General features: G+C 31.5%; 2 protein-coding genes and 1 long non-coding RNA gene across 4 annotated transcripts; all 3 read left to right on the forward strand.

The window, feature by feature from the left end:
* Positions 1–2,568: 2,568 nt before the first annotated feature.
* LOC101218891 (bet1-like SNARE 1-1) lies at positions 2,569–5,482 on the forward strand. 2 transcript variants are annotated; one of them, XM_004151928.3, is made up of 6 exons: positions 2,569–2,732; positions 2,922–3,026; positions 4,190–4,340; positions 4,775–4,831; positions 4,908–4,967; positions 5,059–5,482. In XM_004151928.3, exons 2-6 carry the CDS (start codon positions 3,013–3,015, stop codon positions 5,146–5,148), a joined length of 372 nt encoding a protein of 123 aa, XP_004151976.1. In that variant the 5' UTR covers positions 2,569–2,732; positions 2,922–3,012; the 3' UTR covers positions 5,149–5,482. The 2 variants fall into 2 exon arrangements, with proteins under 2 accessions (XP_004151976.1, XP_031737674.1); XM_031881814.1 differs by having other exon boundaries at positions 2,581–2,732; positions 2,906–3,026.
* Positions 5,483–6,398: 916 nt separating this feature from the next.
* On the forward strand, positions 6,399–8,667 carry LOC116402626. The gene is made up of 3 exons (XR_004215073.1): positions 6,399–8,246; positions 8,335–8,392; positions 8,485–8,667. It is a non-coding gene; the product is annotated as an uncharacterized LOC116402626 (long non-coding RNA).
* A 7,399-nt stretch (positions 8,668–16,066) lies between these two features.
* On the forward strand, positions 16,067–18,129 carry LOC101218653 (multiple organellar RNA editing factor 9, chloroplastic). Its single transcript, XM_004151927.3, has 4 exons — positions 16,067–16,559; positions 17,291–17,388; positions 17,466–17,531; positions 17,664–18,129. Exons 1-4 carry the CDS (start codon positions 16,207–16,209, stop codon positions 17,837–17,839), a joined length of 693 nt encoding a protein of 230 aa, XP_004151975.1. The 5' UTR covers positions 16,067–16,206; the 3' UTR covers positions 17,840–18,129.
* Positions 18,130–19,989: the final 1,860 nt, after the last annotated feature.

Genomic DNA, 19,989 nt, shown 5'->3' on the forward strand with positions numbered 1-19,989 from the left:
TATGTAATAGTTAGGTGAAGATGTTCGTGTAATGTTTTGAGTTGGGTTTAAGGGGTTGTATTGAACGTTGTAATTGGTACTAAAAGTACTTATAGTGAAATATTAATAAAGTCTCATTTTCTATGTTAAGTTTCTTCACGCTTGTTTTAATTTCGCTCAATAGGGGTCTGGCACGTTACTTCACAAATAATATCGCGTAGAACGCTTAGGCGGTCCCGCCTTCATCCCTATCTCGTGAAGTGGATAGAGCGAGGTGTGACAACAACGATATATTGATATTTCTAATGATATTTTCACATTTCCATGGATATTGCTAAAAATGGTGAATTGATATATCTAGAACATAGAAAAATCACAAAAAATAAACACGAAAATGTCACTAATATTATAAATAATAGATATATTTACTTATTTAAAAATAATAAAATATATATTTACTAATTTAAAGGTTTTTTTCAAAAATATAATAAATCGACAAAATATTTACACTATATAGAACAATTTTGAAAACGGAAAAAGACCATAGGCCCACGATGGAAAATACCAAAAAAGCTCCAATCAACACGCGATTAACAGGCCACACACACGCTTGTAATTATTCTTTTAAACAATCAAGATACACGATCATGTAGTTCTTTTTAATGATGAAAAAATGCTTCAAATCTAAATGATCATGTTGACCACACTAAACGATTGTGTTAACTATGGTAAACGATTGTTTAGATCATATCCACATGATCATGTAGTTTTTATTAAACGATGGAAAAAGGACTTCAAATCTAAACGATCGTGTTGACTAGATAAGTGATTGTTTAGATCATATCGAAGTAATATCTAAACGATCTTAATATTGAGGAAGATGAGTTGGAAGAAAGAAAGAGAAGATGGAGAAAGAAAGATAACAAAGATGAATAAGAATAGAAGAAAGAAAATCTAGAAAATGAGTTGAAGAAATATGTAAGAGAAATGAATAAATCGCAAAAAAGAAGGAAGAAAGAGAAGTGATGAATAGTCCGCAATATCAAGGACAAATATGGAATTTATGAAAATATTTTACCGGTTTCATGGCCTTTTTGTTTTTGTTACACGGACCGTAAATATTATAATGTTTTGTTACATTTATGAAAATTAACCTAATTGAAATTTATTTTTTGAATTTTTTGTTTTTATAATTTGTTCAGAAATATCCATCGAAATGAAAATTTCTATAAAATTAAGACTTCGATATATTCATCCATGTCGATATTTTAAATCTTAGTTAAAACATAAAATTCCACAAAATCTTCATAAATTTCAAATTAATAATTTATCCCTAAAACATACTAAACAATAAGTAATCGAATAAAAAAAATCTTACACTAATAATTCTATCATACCGTGTGTTAATAGTCAAATACATTTTTTTTATTTGACAATTAATTGTATGTAACTATTGACACTGGTTGTGTTTGTGATCTCTCATTATGTGTTAATAGTCAAATAAATTTAAAACTATAATTTTAACCTAAAATATTGGTTTGTGAAAAAATTGATGTAAAATTTTGATCAATAAGAGTATTTTTTTAAAACTTTTTTTAAGCTTAAAGGTATTCATGAATCTTTTAAATAGTTCTTAGATATTTTTAAACAAAACATTTTAGGTTTTTCGTCGAAAAGTATCGTAAGGATATTTATGAACCATTTTTCAAAAGTTTATAGACATTTATGAAACATTTAAAAGTTGACCCAAACTAGAAAGTTCAAAACATTTGATATAATTTAACCTTGTTTTCATTTTGTGAATCATAAACCAACCTAACATGTAAACTTTTCAATTTTTAACCTAAAAGTAATCCAAATGAGTTAATAGACAAACAAAACTATTGATTGAGTTTTCTTTTTTAGGTCATTTAATTCTAGATTAATAAATGAAAATAAGGATAATTACCTTTTCAGTCTCTAGGTTTTAATGAGAACGTGCATTTGGTTCCTGAGTTTTAAAAGTAGACCTTTTCAATTATCAGGTTTATAAGAATAGACTCATTTCATTCTTGAGTTTTCAAAATATATATTTTTAATGACTGAGTTTTTTAAAATAGATTTAAAAGATCACTCAAATAAGTTTATAATTTTATTTTATTATATAGCTTTTAAATTAAAAGAATAATTTCTAAAAATCATATTTTCTCTAAAACTATTTTTTAAAATTTAAATACTATATAATTAAAAAATCAAACATAAAATTTCTTGTAAGACCTTATAAGTCTACATTTTAAAACTTAAACTAAAAATATACATACTAAAAATTAAAGACAAAATAGATTTAGTTATAAAGGTGAAAACTAAAAAGGTCCATTTTTAAAATAGAAAAAAATGATCTCAAATTTGTAATAATAGAGTCTATATTACTGAATTTTTAAAATTATAAAAATAATAAATTTAGAAGTGGATAACTAAATGATTACCTTTTGACAGACTTATAATAGTTGTATGATATCATTAGTTTTGTGGTGAAAAATAATAGATGTAGAAGTTTTTGTCACGCAATTTCTAGAAGGAATAAAATAAAATAAAGAGATGCATCAAAACTTTTACACTAAAAATGTTCTAGGAAAATAATAAAAAAAAAAACATTAAGATCTGGAAATAAAATTTCAATATATATCCCTTAGTCCTACGTCAGGATTTGCAGATCGTCTTCCTCTGTCAATTCTCAAACTTTCAGGCTTCAGCTGCACCGATAACTCCTTCCGGTATGTTTCTCTTCCACCTCCTTCCTCCTCAATCCTTCTCCGATTCAAATTCTCCTTTCAATTATGATCTTCCATGTTGGGTTATTGAATCTTTCTTCCTTTTTCTCGATTCTTCCCCCTGCATCCGTTTTCCTTAATTTCACTTGCTCCGATCAACTTCTACTCTAATACAGTTCAATTCCTCAACAGAGAAGCGTTTGTAACATATCGAAAAACCTTGGATTGCGAATCCAAGAACGTACAGGCCTGAACGTGGATTCTGTTTGGTTCCGAGAGAGTCATGAACGCGAGAAGGTTTTATCTTCAACCTTTCAATACTCCCTTTTATGTTTCTTTCCTATTAAGCAATCCACGAGGGTCGCCGCTGTTTTTCAGAAATTCTACTGGGTTTTGTTAGTTTGTCGGAAATTTAAATTTATGATTCATGGTCGGGTTGCATTATTATAGAGTAGTGAGATCATGACAGGACGATGACTCTATGAGTTTGAGTATGTTTTTGGTAGGGGGGGTTTCAATTTGCATTATTTTTTATGCATTTCAAATTTTCTACATCTGAAGAGTACTTTTCTAGCTTATTTGTCTTGCACATACTTTAGCTGGTGGTTTTATAATGATCACACATTCATAATTTTGCGGCCCGGTTCTATTTTATCTTCAAGAATTTCTTCATTCTGTTTGTGATGCTACATTGTGATGTTATCTTGAAATTCAAGGTTTCTAATTTTACCCTTTATGCTATCTTTTGACTTTCTGTGCCTGTACTCGAATAAGTCATATTGTTAAGTGAATTAACATTAATACCTTGAAACATTTTGGATAATTGGCTATGTTGGAAATGAATTAGTATCTTGAATTATCAGGATAGATTAATTTTGATGGCATGTTTATGTTGGAAATGAAATCATTTCCTATAACTTAATTGATCTTTGCCAGTGAGTATGGTAGGCGTATTGTCATTTACTGGTTTTCAATTCTTTAGGTCTGGTTTCATAACCATTTGATTTTTGGTTTTCAAAATTTGAAAGTTAAGCTTATAAACATGAAGACCCCTTCCATCTCTAAATTTCTTGCTTTGTTACCCTACTTCTTACCAATCTTTTAAAAAACTAAGCCAAAATTTGATACTTAAAAGAAAATAGTTTTTGTATTTGAAATTTGGATAAGACTTCAACTATTGTACTTAATGACTTATGTAAACCATGTTAAGAAATGGAGAGAAAATAGGCTTAATTTTCAAAAACAAAAAACAAAATGATTATGGGTCTTGGTCTTCAGTTTTTATGTTTTCAAGTAAATTTCACCCTTAAAGATGAATGGAAACTCTGAAAGTCCTTTTTATTTACCCATAAATGGAGGAATATGTGTTTACAGTTGCAAGTTAGACTTTTATCAAATGAATTTTAGGTTGATCTTCCTAAGTGCCGATCGTTCTTTTAATATGATTTCTTGGAGTGCAGGGAACTCCGCAACAATAGAGTTGCTCTCTTTGATGGCATTGAGGAGGGTGGCGTCAGGGCCTCACCTTCCTACTCCTCCCATGAAATTGAGGAGCATGATAATGAAGCAGCATTGGAAGGCTTGCAAGACAGAGTCCTCCTGTTGAAGAGGGTATTACATTCTTATCCGGTCTCTGTCATTAATCTTAGATGTTCATGTGTCGGAAAGAAATAGAGAAAAAATTATGTACCTATAATATGCCACAATTATTTCGAGAACTTTTTCCACCCATAATCTGCTGCAATTTTTGCTGAGAATGGATTTTGTGCCTATAATACAAGGCAATTATTGTCAAGAATGACATCTGCACCTACGATATGCTGCAATTATTGTTGAGAACAAATTTTGCTTCTACAATATGGTGCAATTTATGACAACGTAGAAAAGACTTTTTGACGTGTGTGACTATATATTGTTCAAAAAACGCATGAGAGAATTTTTAACTAAATATTTGTTATTAATGGAAAACGCATGATGGTCGGATCTTGTATGTGTGTGTATATTTTCCCAAATCGCAAACGTATTGAAAGATGTTATTGTAACAGTTGACAGGTGACATAAATGAGGAGGTGGAGAGTCACAACCGCATGCTTGATAGGATGGTATGTCAGCTCCAACTATCTTACATAGTGATTCGTGTAATTACCAAGGCTAAATTTCTTGCACATTTTGGTTTAGGGTAATGATATGGATTCATCAAGAGGAGTGTTGTCAGGCACTATGGATCGATTCAAGACGGTATGACCATTATTTTCTCAAGAACAATTCATTCCCACACTATTTTGACATTCCTTTTCATCGTTTTCAACATTAAATATGATTTGTTTAGGTATTTGATCCCAAGTCGAGGCCGAAGATGTTCTCACTAGTCGCACTTTTTGTGACAATTTTCTTCATCGTGTACTATCTCACAAGGTAATCCCTCCCCCATTTGGGTATCGAAAGAACTTGAGCATTGCCTAGAAGTCGATGAATCACTTTTGGTGCTTAGTTCTATCAGTATTGTTACTTGTTAAGTTTGGGATAGATGTTCTGTTGATGGTTTGTGTGAATATGTTTTCTTGTACCAAATTAAAGTTGAATGAGTTTGAAAACCAAATATCATCTGCTGCTCTCCCTTCAGCTGATATTGTTGATGGTGAGAGATATATAATCAGCAAACCAGTTTGTTAATTGAGAGTTTAGTATCTCTGCCTTCCCTATATTCTCTATTTGATTCAAATCCAATTTACCATTTTATTATCGATCTCAAATAAGCCATGATGTTCACAAGTGTGCTGATATGTAATTTCCGAAATGCTGGAATGTTCTAAAGAGAGTTTGTTTTGGTTTTTGTTTTCTTTCTTTCTTTTCTTCTGCTACAAAATTACCCTGACCTTTTAATGAAAGTGAAGAGATAATATTACAAAATTTGAAACAAAGGGTAAAAGTTCAAAGGTACTTTTGTGATTTTAAATTGGAAGTGACTGTGTTCTGAATATGAAATTTTAGCCAATCAGTTTTTGTCATGTCTTCATGAAAGAAAAGAAAAATCTATTTTATTTGGAGACAAATAAAGGACAGATGACAAGAATGCCAGGTGTTTCTTTTCTAGATATTTAATCACAATGATAGCTTGTTGAATTCAATGATTATAGATGGACAGACTGCAATCGATAGTTTTGGCTGCTGGTATGATCAGGCTAGAAACCGTAAATCGGATTAGGCTTGAAACTCTAAAGTCTAAATTGTATTAGACTGAGTAATTAGAGAGTTCAGATTCAAAGTGCAACCGATCATGGCAACATTTTAACAATTTTTAAAGACTTGAACCGATGATCAGACTGACCCATGATCAATTTGTAAAGGAGTTTTAAATTTATTAGCCTCATTCACCACTAATATTTTATAATGATTCTGAAATTTCGTAGATTTTGGCTATTCTTTTTTACCTCTATAATCTAATTATGTAATCAAATATCTAATAGTAAATTTACGTAAATATGACAAAAGTCTTAATATTCTTAAATAACCTTTATAACAGATTATATAATTAAAGTTTATGAAACTCCATTACTTTTCAAAAATTTTATATTTTGGTTTTGATTTTTTATTATTGCGAAACAATTCTTCATCTCTTTCTATTATTCTTCTTTGCAATTTATTTATTTTTTTTGCCATTTATTCATTTGCTCTTTTACATTTTTTTCTTCTTTAAATATTCTTCTTCACTTCGACAATATCAAGATCATTTATATTCCTCTACCAAGATCGTTGTAGTGAGTTTAAGAGTTTTAAATTTCGTTTTTGTTTGAATTGTTTAGAAGATTATAAAATTTTGTTAAGAATTCTATATTTCATTATGAAGATCGTTTTTTTTTTTTTGTTTATGGTAAGAACTCTAAATTTTATTTTTGCTTTAATTGTTTAGAAGATATAATTAATGTAAGAATTATGTAGTTCATTATGTAAATCGTTAGTTTGAAGTTTTTCATGATTAGCTACATGATCGTTTGCCAATATCAACATGATCGTTTACCAATATCAACACAATCATTTACCTATATCAATACGATCATTTACTACATTCAATATAATAATTTATCGTGGTCAAACGATCGTTTACCATAATCAACATGATCGTTTAATGCATATTATTTCACTGCACAATCGTCTATCCTTGCATTGTGTTTATTATTATCATTTTTTACATTTTATTCTTTTATTATATGATAGATGTATATCTATGTCTATCTATTGCTTTCTACCACTGTTGGATACTTAATTGTATTTTCTTTTTACAAAATACAATGTCTATTCCTAAGTTGTTTTTTATGGAGGTCAATGGAATAAATGGAGTGCCTATGAAAATTACTCAGTTGCTTGAATTTTGGTAGATATCTGAATCAATTTAATTGTTTGGTTGGTTTAATATACGAAGAGATTTAATTGGATAAGTTGGTAGAATTATCTGTTTTACTGAATTTTGGTAAAAGCAACGTACAAACTGTGGTGCCAATAATAATAAAAAAAGACAATGGCCAAGCGAAGAAGAGTTGATTCTTAGAGGAAGAAGAGTTGGATTATCAAGACTATTTTTCAGAAGATGAACATGGAAAGAAAAGGAATGGTCCACCAAGTAATTTTGATTGGAAAAATGTTGAAGTGTTTGTCATGTTTTTGAAAGTGTTCTATAATGTCACTAATAAGATTAGTGGTTCTTTATATGTGACTGCCAATTCCTTTTCTCATGAGATGTGGGGGAGTAATGATCTTTTAATTGGTTGGAGCAACGAACATAATTCTATTTTATGTAATATGGCTATAAATATGAAGTCAAAGTATGACAAATATTGGGGTTCAATTGTGAAGATTAACAAGCTTGTATTTCTAGTTGTGGTGCTTGACCCTCGATATAAACTGGACTATGTTGGTTTTTGCTTTGAAAGTATACATGATGATGTTATGGTTAAAGTTCTTGTTGATGAGATTGAAGCTTATTTGATGCGATTATACAATTGTTACAAATCACAAGTTGATGGCTCTGCCTTTCGTAATGATTTGAGTGGTCAAGATATTGTTTGTGAAAAAGTAGAATCAAGTGATAGTTTGAGACTATTGAGTTCGGGAACTATGGTTGAAACTGACGCGGGTTGTAGAGTATTATCACGCTACAAGAGAAGAGGACAAGAACAAAATACTTTAGAATTGAGGAATGATGTTGATCGGTATTTATCTGATCCTTGTGAGGAGCTAAACGATCATTTTGATGTTCTAACTTGGTGGAAATTGAATGAGGTTAAATATCGAATTCTATCAAAAATTGCTCAAGATGTTTTTGTCGTTCCGGTGTCTACTGTGGCTTCTGAATCTGCATTCAGTCCTGGAGGAAGGATTCTGGATTCTTTTAGGAGTTCCTTATCACCTAAACAGTGGAAGCTTTGATTTGTACACAAAATTGAGTCCGTGGCAAAACAACCTTATTGGATCTTTGTCCAAAGCTTGAAGAAATGGAAATTTGTGAAAAAATTGAGAACGGTAAGTCTTTAACTTTCTTTTATTTTTATTGAAAACTGTATTCTTATATAGTTGTATGACACTTTATAATTTTGTTCTATGTTTTTAGATAGTATCAAGTCTTCCGTCACGTCACAAACATGATCTATGAGTTGACAATTTTCATGGTAAGTTACTAAGTTGAATACTTGTATTTTTGTCATTTCGTTTATTTTATATATTTAAACCACTTACTTGGTATTTTTTAAAAAATTTTCAGGACAAATTTAAATGATTGGGATGCTTGAATGGACTTCAAATTTATATTTAACTATATATTGAACTTTATTATTCCTTTATTATTAAAAATGAACTTCATGAACATTTATGGATAATGTTTGGATTTATGTATTTTAAGAACTTTGAATTTATTTGTGTATTTTAAGAACTTTGAATTTATTTATGTTTGTAACTTTGGATTTATGAATGCTTCAAGCTTTGAATTTATTTTGTTGTATGAAAATTTGAATTATATATATTTGAAATTTAAATATAACAATTTATAAGTTTTATAATCATTAAAATCTAGAAACAAAAAAAGAAAAAAAAATATACAACCCGACAACCCAACCCAACCCATATTTTACGGGTTGGGTTGAAAACTAAATTCAGGTTGTTCGGGTTGCCAACTCGAATAACCCGAAAATATGTGTTGGACTGAGAATGTCTTCCAACCCAACCCAACCCGATTTCACCCCTATCTTCGATTATCACTATTTTATGTTGTATTTCTCCTTTCTCTTCAAGCATCCTATTTAAAGTGATCACTGCTATTTTAGGTTGTACTTTTCTTCTTCTCTTGTTCCCATAGACCACCAAAAGTCTCAGGACTTGGTTGGCAAGGCAAGCCCATCTTGTATAGTAGTGCACACATTCCTTTTGTTGGACTTGTATAGAAAGAAGGCAAGGGAGAAATACCAACTTAGAATAGTTATGATCCATAGAGTAAGAAGCTTTTGTTAAAGGATAACCCAGACCACACCACTTCATCATTCTTCAAGATTTAGTTTATCCGAGCACCACCCTTTTGAATTGTATTTGTCTTCTTCTCTTGTTCCCTAAGTTCACCCAGCACAATAGTGGAACACATTTAATTTGGTGGATTCGCAAAGAAGAAGAGAGAACACAAATATAATTTTATTGTTATTTTGTTTTTTTTTGTGTTCATTGTATTCTTTATTTTTGCACATATGATACCTGTAATTTGTTCATAATATGCTTTCATATTTTTACAATTTTTTTTTGTTTTTCTCTTAATTTAATTTCACTAAAGGAAAAAAAAATTGTTTTTCAAAGAATTTTCTATTAAAAAGCTATCTATAAATACTTCAATTTTGCTAAGTCATTTTATGGATCCTTCTATCTGTGTGTTCAGACTTTCTTAAGTGTTTGATTGGTGATCTAGGATTGTATTAGACTTTGTGTTCAAACTCTTGTAGAAATAGTTTTATAATGAATGATTGCATTTGAGATCGTTTGTATAAAAAAGATTTGAGATGCTTGGTACTTCTTATTGGGAAAAGTTAATTATTCATGGCCATTGTACAAGAAAAGATGACGATGTCACTATCTCTTGGATAGGACATAAGAGGAAATGCTAAGAACATAAACTGTACTTTTCGTGGGCAAGAAGAGTATGAAGAACTATAGACCAGTGCTTTTCAAATTTTTATTTTATATTTAGCAATGCCATGGCCAGATTTTTGTGTTTCTTTCTATAAAAGAAAATGTTGCACTCTTTTTGTTGGCATTAAGAAATCAAAGCAGAAATTTGGTGGCATCAAAGTGATAATGATTTCAAATCTTTGTCTCATACTTATAAGGTCTTTTCTTTGGTCAATTACATTAATGCTTGCTACTTCTAATGGAAAAAAGCTAATACATAATACCATATTTTATTTTGTTTCCTTTCAAATTGGACGTAATAACTTACTTTAAAATCACTATTACATTCTAGATGTCACAAAAATCATCTGCACAATGTTGAGATTGATGGATTAAGAAGTTAGGGATCATGGTCAGACAAGAGTGAAGCTTTGTTTGTAAACTTAATGGATGAAGAGGTTGCAAAAGGCAATCGACCAACTACAACATTTACAAAGACTAATTGTAATTATATAAGAAGCCAATTACATATTCTCATGATCAATTGAAAAACAAGTTCAATAAATTAAGACAAACTTACAAAGAATTCAAAAAGATATTGAGTGATATGACAAGAAATGATTATGATCCATTATTAGGTACCATCAATCTTGAAGATGATCAATGGAACGAGCTTTTTAAGGTATAATACTTGCATTTTTTTTTTCATTTCTAATCATCTATAGGCGAATAAGACATCTAATTTTTTTTTTTTTTTAGTTGAATAAAAAAGCTAACAAGTTTAGAAAAGTGGTTGCCCACATTATGAAAAGCTCGTGAGGATTTTTGGAGATACTACTGCAATAGGTGTAAATGCGTACCCATCAACAAGACCTATTTCAGGTTCTGAAGATGAAAATGAAAATGATGTTGCAAGCAATACAAATTTTGGTGTTGAAGAGAATGATAAAGGAAAAAACAAAAAGCGAGTCCGAAGAATTAGGAAAGACAAATTTGACAGTTTCTTTTCAACATTCATAAATAATGTATATGTAGAGAATTCCAACAGAAAAATGTTATCCTTGAGAAAAGATCATTTGGTTTTACATCTAGTCAAGTTGATGAGAGCGAAACATCAAGCAAAAAAGATGATCTCGATTATGAGTTGATGAAATGTTTGAACGTTTTAAATACAATGGACGATGTTGATGGAGAGACTTATTCCAAAATATTAAAACTCTTGCACGAGGATCTTTCTTGGAGAAAAATATTTTTACGAATGTCTGATTCAAGAAGGAAAGATTTCATAAATAGTCTCTAGATTGACCTTAGGGATATTTGACCTTAGAGATGGATTGTGTATGTTTGACCTTACGTGTCATTTACTTTTTTAATATTCTCATGAATATGGATTGTGTATGTTTAACCTTATGGATTATGTATGTTTGACCTTATGGATTGTGTATGTTTGACCTTATGGTTTGTGTATGTTTGACTTTATGGTTTCTGTCTTCTTTTTAACATGGCTACGTTTTTTTTCCTTTTTTGTGATGAGATGAATTTGTACATTTTTTGTGTTTGATTTAGGGATATACTAGTGAATAGAAATGAATTTGATTCAAGTCAATCATTTTGAGGATTTTAATTATGACGACGATGATGATGCTATCTCCATCATTTTCACTTTACTACACATGAGCTTGCACAAGATATAATCTTCTAAACAACCATGTAGAATTCTGCACTGAGAGGGCATGATTATGTCCTAAAACTCGTGATTTGTAATCGTATTCTATTCAATAAGTCGTTATTGATACTATAATCTTAAAGTCAATAAACTAAGGTCCCAAGGCTACAATAGAGTAAACTTGAACTTTATGTATAGACATAAACTTGGATCAAGTTCAAGTATATAGTCTAAATAGTCTATAGTATACGAATACAGTTGGGCACCTTATTCTGAGGACATTATGGATGCGACCCGTTTTGTAGTTAGTACAAACGATGTGATCCTGAATCGTTCATGTAGATACATGGAAGTGGGGGCATCCTATGTAAAAGTTTACATAAGACTGAAACCATGAAATATTTACTTTTAAGTTATAACACTGTTAACTTTGTAAAACTGACTATTTTGTTTATACATATCCAATGTAACTTAATCTTAATCCTGAGATAACTATGAACTTCTGTTCACACGAAATTATCCTTAGATCTGCATAGGTGAGGGCAACTCAATGACGTTGGACCAATAAGCCTTCCATTTTAGGGGTAACACCAGGTGGATAGCTAAGGAAATAGGGTGCAAGACAAAATTCACTCCTACCCACTCTAAAGGTTAGTAGATAGGTTGTTCCCTTAAGGATTGAATTCAGGTCTTGAACAAGAGACCCCACCCTCTCTTTAGCCTGAGAGGGATTCGGTTTAAAGGTTGGACCTCAAACCAATTGTTTAATAGTTGATTAGTAGGACTTAAGAAGAAAAAATATAATCTCGAAGGTAAAACGACACTTTGGCCCAGCCGAGATTATGAACAACCTGTGAAGGATTAACTTACTTATCATGGTCATATCACATGGACACAAATATATCTATAGTGAGGGGAATGCAACTACGAGACTTTAGTGGAATGACCCATTAGTTAACGAAGGTTGATTAACTCGGTCTAAAGAGTTTAACCAATTAATCTTGGATTGTTGGAGCCTGATCTATAGGTCCATTAGGCTCCCCCGCTAGCTCATAAGAAATCAACTTAGAACATTATGATGGAATAATTTGAATTGTTCGAATTAGGTAAAGAGAGATAAACGAAAAATATATGTGATATAGTCATACGTTATAACTTAAGATAGAGCTTCATGTTTAAATGTGAATTAAATATGTATATGGATTCATATTTGGAAGCTCGGAATTGATGAAAAAGGTCAAAGATGTATCAAAATGTTGACTTTTGACTTTGAAAAATCAAACTTTGACCGACTTTATATTCAAATGTGATTTGAATTTTGGAGAAATGAATATGGATTCATGCTTTGGAGGTTGAAATTAGTCAAGACAGACAAAATGATTAAAAGTCAAAATGTTGACTTTGGAATTGAAAAGGTCAAACTTTGAATTTGATTTAAATATTGCATTACCATATTGCCCTTAGACTAATTTAAATAATAACACTTGTTGAGATTTGGCAAACTTATCACTTGCATGTGGTATGCAAGTGGCTTATTGCATGCAAGACACCTACCCCACTAAAAATGTCAAGTGGTGAAATAGGGAAGCTCTTGCATGTAGTTTGCTTGTAAACAAGTTTTATGCAAATGTGAAATGACTCTTGGATTTGAAATTGAAAATTAATTTGTGATTGAGAATTACAAAATAAAACAAAGAACTCTTTTCATTTGAGGTTTGGAACATCAAAAACAAAAACAAAAAAAAACCTAAAGGATATGTTCCTCCAAATGATCTCTCTCTATTTCCTCCACCATTTTTGAGTCCCACAACTCGGTTCCAAGTTCGGAGAATAGCGGATAAACTCTAGTCGCTGTGCTGACTTTAAATTAGTGAAGAGAATACAAGAGAAGAATTCTTCTTTTAACCATTATGTTATTTTAATGTTTTGTATGCATGTTAATAACTAAACTTGTTTAGTTGCAATTAGAGTAAAATTCGGTCTTTATTTCGCTGCGCATGTCTATTGTTTCCATCATGTGGTATTAGAGCATGCTTAATTTTACTTAATTGCATATGGTGAGTTTTGTCAATTTATTAGATAAATTGTGTGTTGAACTAAAATAGATATATTATGATTTTGACAAATTAAATTAAGCTTGTTCTTTGTAATAATTATTGCAATTAGCCTATTTGTGTCTTAATTTATTATTACAAAGGGCGTGTAATTTTTATGGAGTCATTAGAGTTGAAATTAGGATGTGATTTCATCTATCGAGTGAAAGAAAAGTTAAAAATTGAGAAAAATGGAGGACAGGTCCAAGAAGAAGGCTTCAGACCCGAAAACCCGATCGACGACCCAGTTTGTGACCCGCCTGACGCCCCAACCTCGGCCCAAGCTCTGCGCTCGCCCGCCTTGCGTCCATCCAGACCGCTTCGCACGCGCCTCACTCGGGTCGTTGAACACCCGTTTGTGATCCGCACCGACCCGATCTTCGTTCACCCTTCACGCGGCCACGCGTCCCACTACAGCCCGCACCGACTTGTGTCCGAACAACCTATGCGCAGCCCAGCTTGCCTGACGCGGCCCATACTCGCGTGTGGCATGCTTCACGCATGCGCCCGCCCATGTCGACCCAGGTTTGACCCGGTTCCACTGACACGCGCGCCTGGTGTGTTTTTGAGCTGGTTCAAACCCAAGTGTTGGGTTCTTGAGCCGGTCGGTTCAGTGGATTTTTTTGTGGTTTTTTCAGCCAATTCGAGTTTTTGAGGAGGTTTAATGTACTTCACCAAATTATTACTGTAATAATTTAGTCTTTAGCTTAATTCAGGAGCCAAAATCAGTTAATTTAGTCCTTAGCTTAATTCAGGAGCCAAAATCAGTTTATTTAAGGTGTTTAATTAATTATGCATGTGATGCATGTTTTAATTAAAATTGTTTGTGAATAAAATATATCATATAGATTTAAAATCTCATCATAGGTTAACATGTTCATGCATTGAAAGTATGTTATAAGTGATAATATATAGTATGCATGTTGATTAATTAATTAAAAAGACAAATATGGCCCAAACTAGTATTTTATCTATTATTTTTATCTTTACATACTTTATTTATAATTTATAAATAAATATTTGAAGTTTTTCCTTTAAAATTTAGTATCTTCTTTATTTTTAATTTAAAATGTATTTATTTGTTTTAGTAGTAATGACTTCAGTTACTATAAAGAGTTGAATCCTTACATTAGAGGAGTAAGAAGTAAAGTGTTGGGGCTAAAAGTAGCGTTGATACCAAATACAAGGCTATGAGTTTGAGAATATGTGAGAAATTTGCTTCATAAAGTTTTGTTTAATCTTAATTAGGAATGTGAGACTCCATTAAAACTCTTTTGTGATAATAAAGTTACCGTTAGTATTGCTAACAATCCAGTTCAACATGATATGATAGAATTAAACATGTTGAGGTTGATCGACATTTCATCTAAGAAGGACTTGACAGTGGGAGCGTATGAATTTTGTACATCCTTTCTAGCCAACAAATTGCTTATATTCTCACCAAAGGCTTCTCAGGTCAAGCTTTGATTTTTTTTTGTTAGCAAGTTGGGCCTCAATATATACGTCCCAACTTGAGGGGGAGTATTAGAATTTGTATTTATGGAAAACTTACCATAAATATATTTTTTTTCTTTTTCTTTGCTTTTTGCATTCTATTTAAGTTCTCTTAATTGTATCTCTATAATTATTAGAAAAATAATAAAACTAAAATATCGTGGTTTTTCTTCTGGTTCTCAGATTTCCATGTAAGCCTTGTGTTGGTTTTAATTGCTTTCAATAATTTGAGAACGCATGCATTTTGAAGGTGGGTGTTGATGGTAGAAAAACACATGTCTATATAGAAAAGTTGAGGTTAAACTATGTAAATTTTTTTATAATAGCAAAAGTAGTAAATTTAAAAGCAAGTAACTCTCGATAGCTCTTTGATAATCCTCTAATAGTCGATACATCTAATTGCTTGTCATGTTTGTTATATTTAGAATATGCAAAAAGGAGGGTCATGTTTGTCATATTTGGAATATACAAAAAAGAGGTGGTATGGATTGCGTTTTTCTAAATTTTTTTAATTCAATACCTTAGAGATAGAGATATTTTAGGTTTAGGCATTCATCAATATAAATTGGTTTTAGACCTTTTTTAAACTTACCTTTTAATGTTACACATTTTTTTCCAACTATCCCAAAATGATAATTTAATGGGACGGTATGTGATGCAGATTACTGCTAGTGTCACTTTACTACAAATCAGAGGTTTATTTTGTTGCTATATCTTTTCAGTTTGGATGTAAATTTGTTGCTATACGCTATAAATTCCTTCTAATCAAAGTGTCTATTATGCAGACGACTGCCGTACGAGCACATTAGAAACGCACATTGAACTTTGGTCCATTAACTAAAAATGGGCCAGATATGTTCGATAATGGGCTGAAATTCCCGTTTCGATTTGGGCCAAATTAAGTCCATCTACGGCCTAACCGTTTTCAAAAATATCTTCTCTCCCGAAACGTAAAAGCTCAATACCCTTCAAAATTAAAAAAATTAAAAAACCTCATCTCATCTTCTCCGTCTAAGTTCTTTTTTTTTTTTTTCCTTTTTGGTTTGGCTATCTTCTTCTCCTTCTTCTTTCGTCTCTTTCTGTAATGCTAATGGCTACCAATCTCTCCTTTTCTCCGCAATCCCTAATTCCACTTCAAAAGCCTTCTCTCTTACAACGGGTTCAACTCGGTCACTTCCTTCACCTCAACTCAGTGAGTCAGATTTCGACTGCTCGTCTTCATTCCGGCTCTCAATCGCGGGTTTTGGTTCGAGCTGCTTTGGATAGCGATTACTCGTCGAAGAGGAGCAGTAGTAATGAGCAGAGGGAGACGATTATGTTACCTGGTTGTGATTATAATCATTGGCTTATTGTCATGGAGTTCCCCAAAGATCCTGCTCCAACCAGGGAACAGATGATTGATACCTACCTCAACACTCTTGCTACCGTATTGGGAAGGTTCTCTCTCTCTCTCTCTCTCTCTCTCTCTCTCTCTCTCAGTCTCTCTGATATGTATATGTTTCTTTTCATTTCAAATATTTGTATGAGACTTGAAACTTCCATTTCACCAACGGATTTAAGAATCTCTGCCCATGTAATTGTTTCTCTCGGATGAAAATGGAAGTGTGGAAATGTATGTGGTATTTGGAAATTGATATTTTATAAGGGAAATGATTGGATTGGTTTTTTCTTTGTTTCTTTAGAATTCAATAACAATAGGGTTGGCATCGAACCATCGATATACTTATTCGCCTGACTATGTTGGAGATAAATAACCAAATGTATTTTGAACCTACACTCAACATTATCCACAAGGGTATTACCAAATTAAATGTTGAGTGATTGTTTTGAGGCTTTTAATTTTTTTGAAATTTACTTATCTACTAGTCACAAAATTGAATGTTTAGTGTTGCATTAGACGTAAAAGCGCCAAAAACCTATTCCGCACAAAATTGAAAAGATTCAAATCTCAAAGTTCATGACTAAACTTGAAACTAACCAATTATTCTAAGTTTAGGACTTGTTATCTATCTAATTCAAAAGTTCAAGGACAACCTAGTTTATCAGTGTCAGATTAATCTGAAGACTGAAAAACTTAGAGATGTGAACATTCCGGGATTTTAACAAATGGTTGGTCAAGGATAGTTTCATCTCTCGTCAGTCTTATGTGAAAATTTCCGTGGTAACAGCATGGAAGAAGCCAAGAAAAACATGTATGCTTTCAGCACCACTACCTACACTGGATTCCAATGCACAGTGTCCGAAGAAACGTCCGAGAAATTCAAGGGTAAGTGTTAGTTTATTAATTTTTGTTGGAAGTCCTGTTCTGAAAGTTGTGTTGAGAGATGAACCTTTCCATTGCAGGATTACCCGGAGTTCTTTGGGTGTTGCCAGATTCTTATATAGATGTCAAGAACAAAGATTATGGAGGTTGGGTTTCTATCCTTTCTCTTTATCTTATATTATCATCCGTTTCTTGATGAATATGGTATTTTCTGTTTGAAAATATCACAGTAGAATTAGGAGCTTCTTTTCACTAGTTCTTTTGTTGTTAATTTTTAGGTGACAAGTATATAAATGGGGAGATAATTCCATCCAAATATCCAGTTTATGAACCAAAGAAACGAAGGGAAACAAAATATGAAAGTAGGAGGTATGAAAGAAAAAGGGATGGCCCTCCTCCCGAACAACGAAAGCCGAGACCACAACCAACTAGAACAGAATCAAATTCAGGATAAGGTAGGTCAATGTTTTCCTTCTATTATTTGCAGTGCTTGCATTGGGAAATAGAATGTTTTTGTTCATTTCCCTTTGCAATCCATTAGCTTATGACTTTAGATTGTGCTTTGAACTAGAACTACTTAGAAAGATAGTTGCAGAACGAAGAGGAACTCCATTTTGAAATTTTGTACATGCTGTACTGTAGTTTCATGTTCTTTCTGAAAAAGAAAACTTGTACTGTGATGTGACCTTGTAGCACGGATATAATTGGAGAATATATGGCTTAGAACAGTTGTTTCTTAAACCACATACCTTCACTGTAGAAGAATTTATAGTAGTTTTTGGATGGTTAATTTGCTCTTAAAACATGACTCTTCTTCCAAGAATGTTTAAAACTCTTGGTGTTTTTTGCTAACCAAGGTATAATGTTTTGAAATTAATTTGCTGCATTTCCAGGTCTAGATTTTGGGGTGAACAAATTTCGTACTTTTTTATGCATTATAATGTTAAGTTTGTTTGAGTAAACAAAGATAGGAGTTTCCATTCCCAGTATCTTCCCTTCACATTTATTTAACTCAAGAGTTAAGTTTGAAGGGTTGGATTTTTCTTAATTGCATTGACAGTATAAATTTTCATTCACATGTTGTTGATGTCTTCATCAATATTTTCATATTTTCTTGAATTTGACGGGAAAGTATGATATAAATAAGGAATTTAAAGAGTTTTTCGTTAAATTCTGTTTTTATCAATTTTTTCAAGAGTGTTCATTGACGTCTAACATTTTATCTACACTTTAATTGATATTTCCATAAAATTGAGCCTTTGAGTTTTGTTTTGATCAATATTTGAAAAGTTAGTTACCTCAAAACTTCTGTTATGACCAAGCCTAAACTACTGAAGCCAGAAATGAAAATTCTACAAATACCCAACAACTGGTTCTTTCAGAACTTATAACAAACACATGGTGTCAACAAATTATTCTATAACTGAATACTAACTACCACAATCGATCAACATAACTTCCAAACTTCATAATAAACAGATGAAAATGGTGGGGAAAGGGAATGAGAAGATGGGGAAAAGGGTAGCTGAAAATAGTGAGTTTTTACCTGTAGAAGTTTGAAATGGAAGTCACTGGAAATGGTGATGAGAAAGACCTTGAAAAAGGTGGGAAGGAAAAATGAGTTTGAAATGGAGGTCACCGAAGATTGGAAAAATGGCATCTTATCGACATTGCAAATGCAATAAAATTAATTAATGCGTAAAATGGGAAATTGTTGTCCTTGCCTCACCGTTGATGTTGCAGATGTGTTGTGTTGAAGGAGAAGGATTCACAAGCAGAAGAGCAAGAATCAAATATCTAATGGTTTTCCTTTTTCTTTTTGCATGTTGTGCTTTAGGTTAAGGAGAAGAAAAATTCATTTGAAGCGACACTTGGATTATAATTTTAGAAAAACGATTTAAGTATCATTAATTTTTAAACAATCAAAAATTTACTTTTAATAACAAACTTTTAAAAATATTTTTTTAATATATATCTAGGACTGAGTTCCATTATTAGGTTTGGTTTCAAAAATTAATTTAGTGTTATCCAATCTAATTGAATTTTTTATTTCACAAATAATTACTTAACTACATAATTACCATAAAATATCTATTTTTATTTATTTTATTGTTAAATTATAATAGATATTGAAAAAAATTCAACTCATATATAAATGTTTGATTTATTAGCAATTTAATTTCAAAAGCTCCCTACTTCTAATTCTAATTATTTACAAATATTTTTTAGTTCAACTTGAGAGGGAAGATTTGAACCTCTTATTTTCAGGTGATTTTACAAATATCTAACGAACAATATTTTACACAAAAAAAAGAAAAAAAATAGATAGCCATTTTGTGATTCATTTTCGGTCAATCACTTATTACTTCTTACTTATCTTCAAAACCAATTTGAAATGATTTTATGTTTTTCTAAAATTCATTTTAAGTTGTGTCCAAGACCATCATTTTAAGAAATAATGATTTTAGGGAAAGAAAAAGTGATTTTGACCATTTCAAGATTACTCTTAAAGCATGTTTGAAATGACTTGAAAAAATGTTTTAAAAATAAGTGTTTTTGTTTAAATACTTTTGATAAAAGCTTCTTAAAATATAAACAAATTTG

The sequence above is a fragment of the Cucumis sativus genome, chromosome 3, assembly GCF_000004075.3.
Source record: "Cucumis sativus cultivar 9930 chromosome 3, Cucumber_9930_V3, whole genome shotgun sequence".
Lineage (NCBI taxonomy): Eukaryota > Viridiplantae > Streptophyta > Magnoliopsida > Cucurbitales > Cucurbitaceae > Cucumis > Cucumis sativus.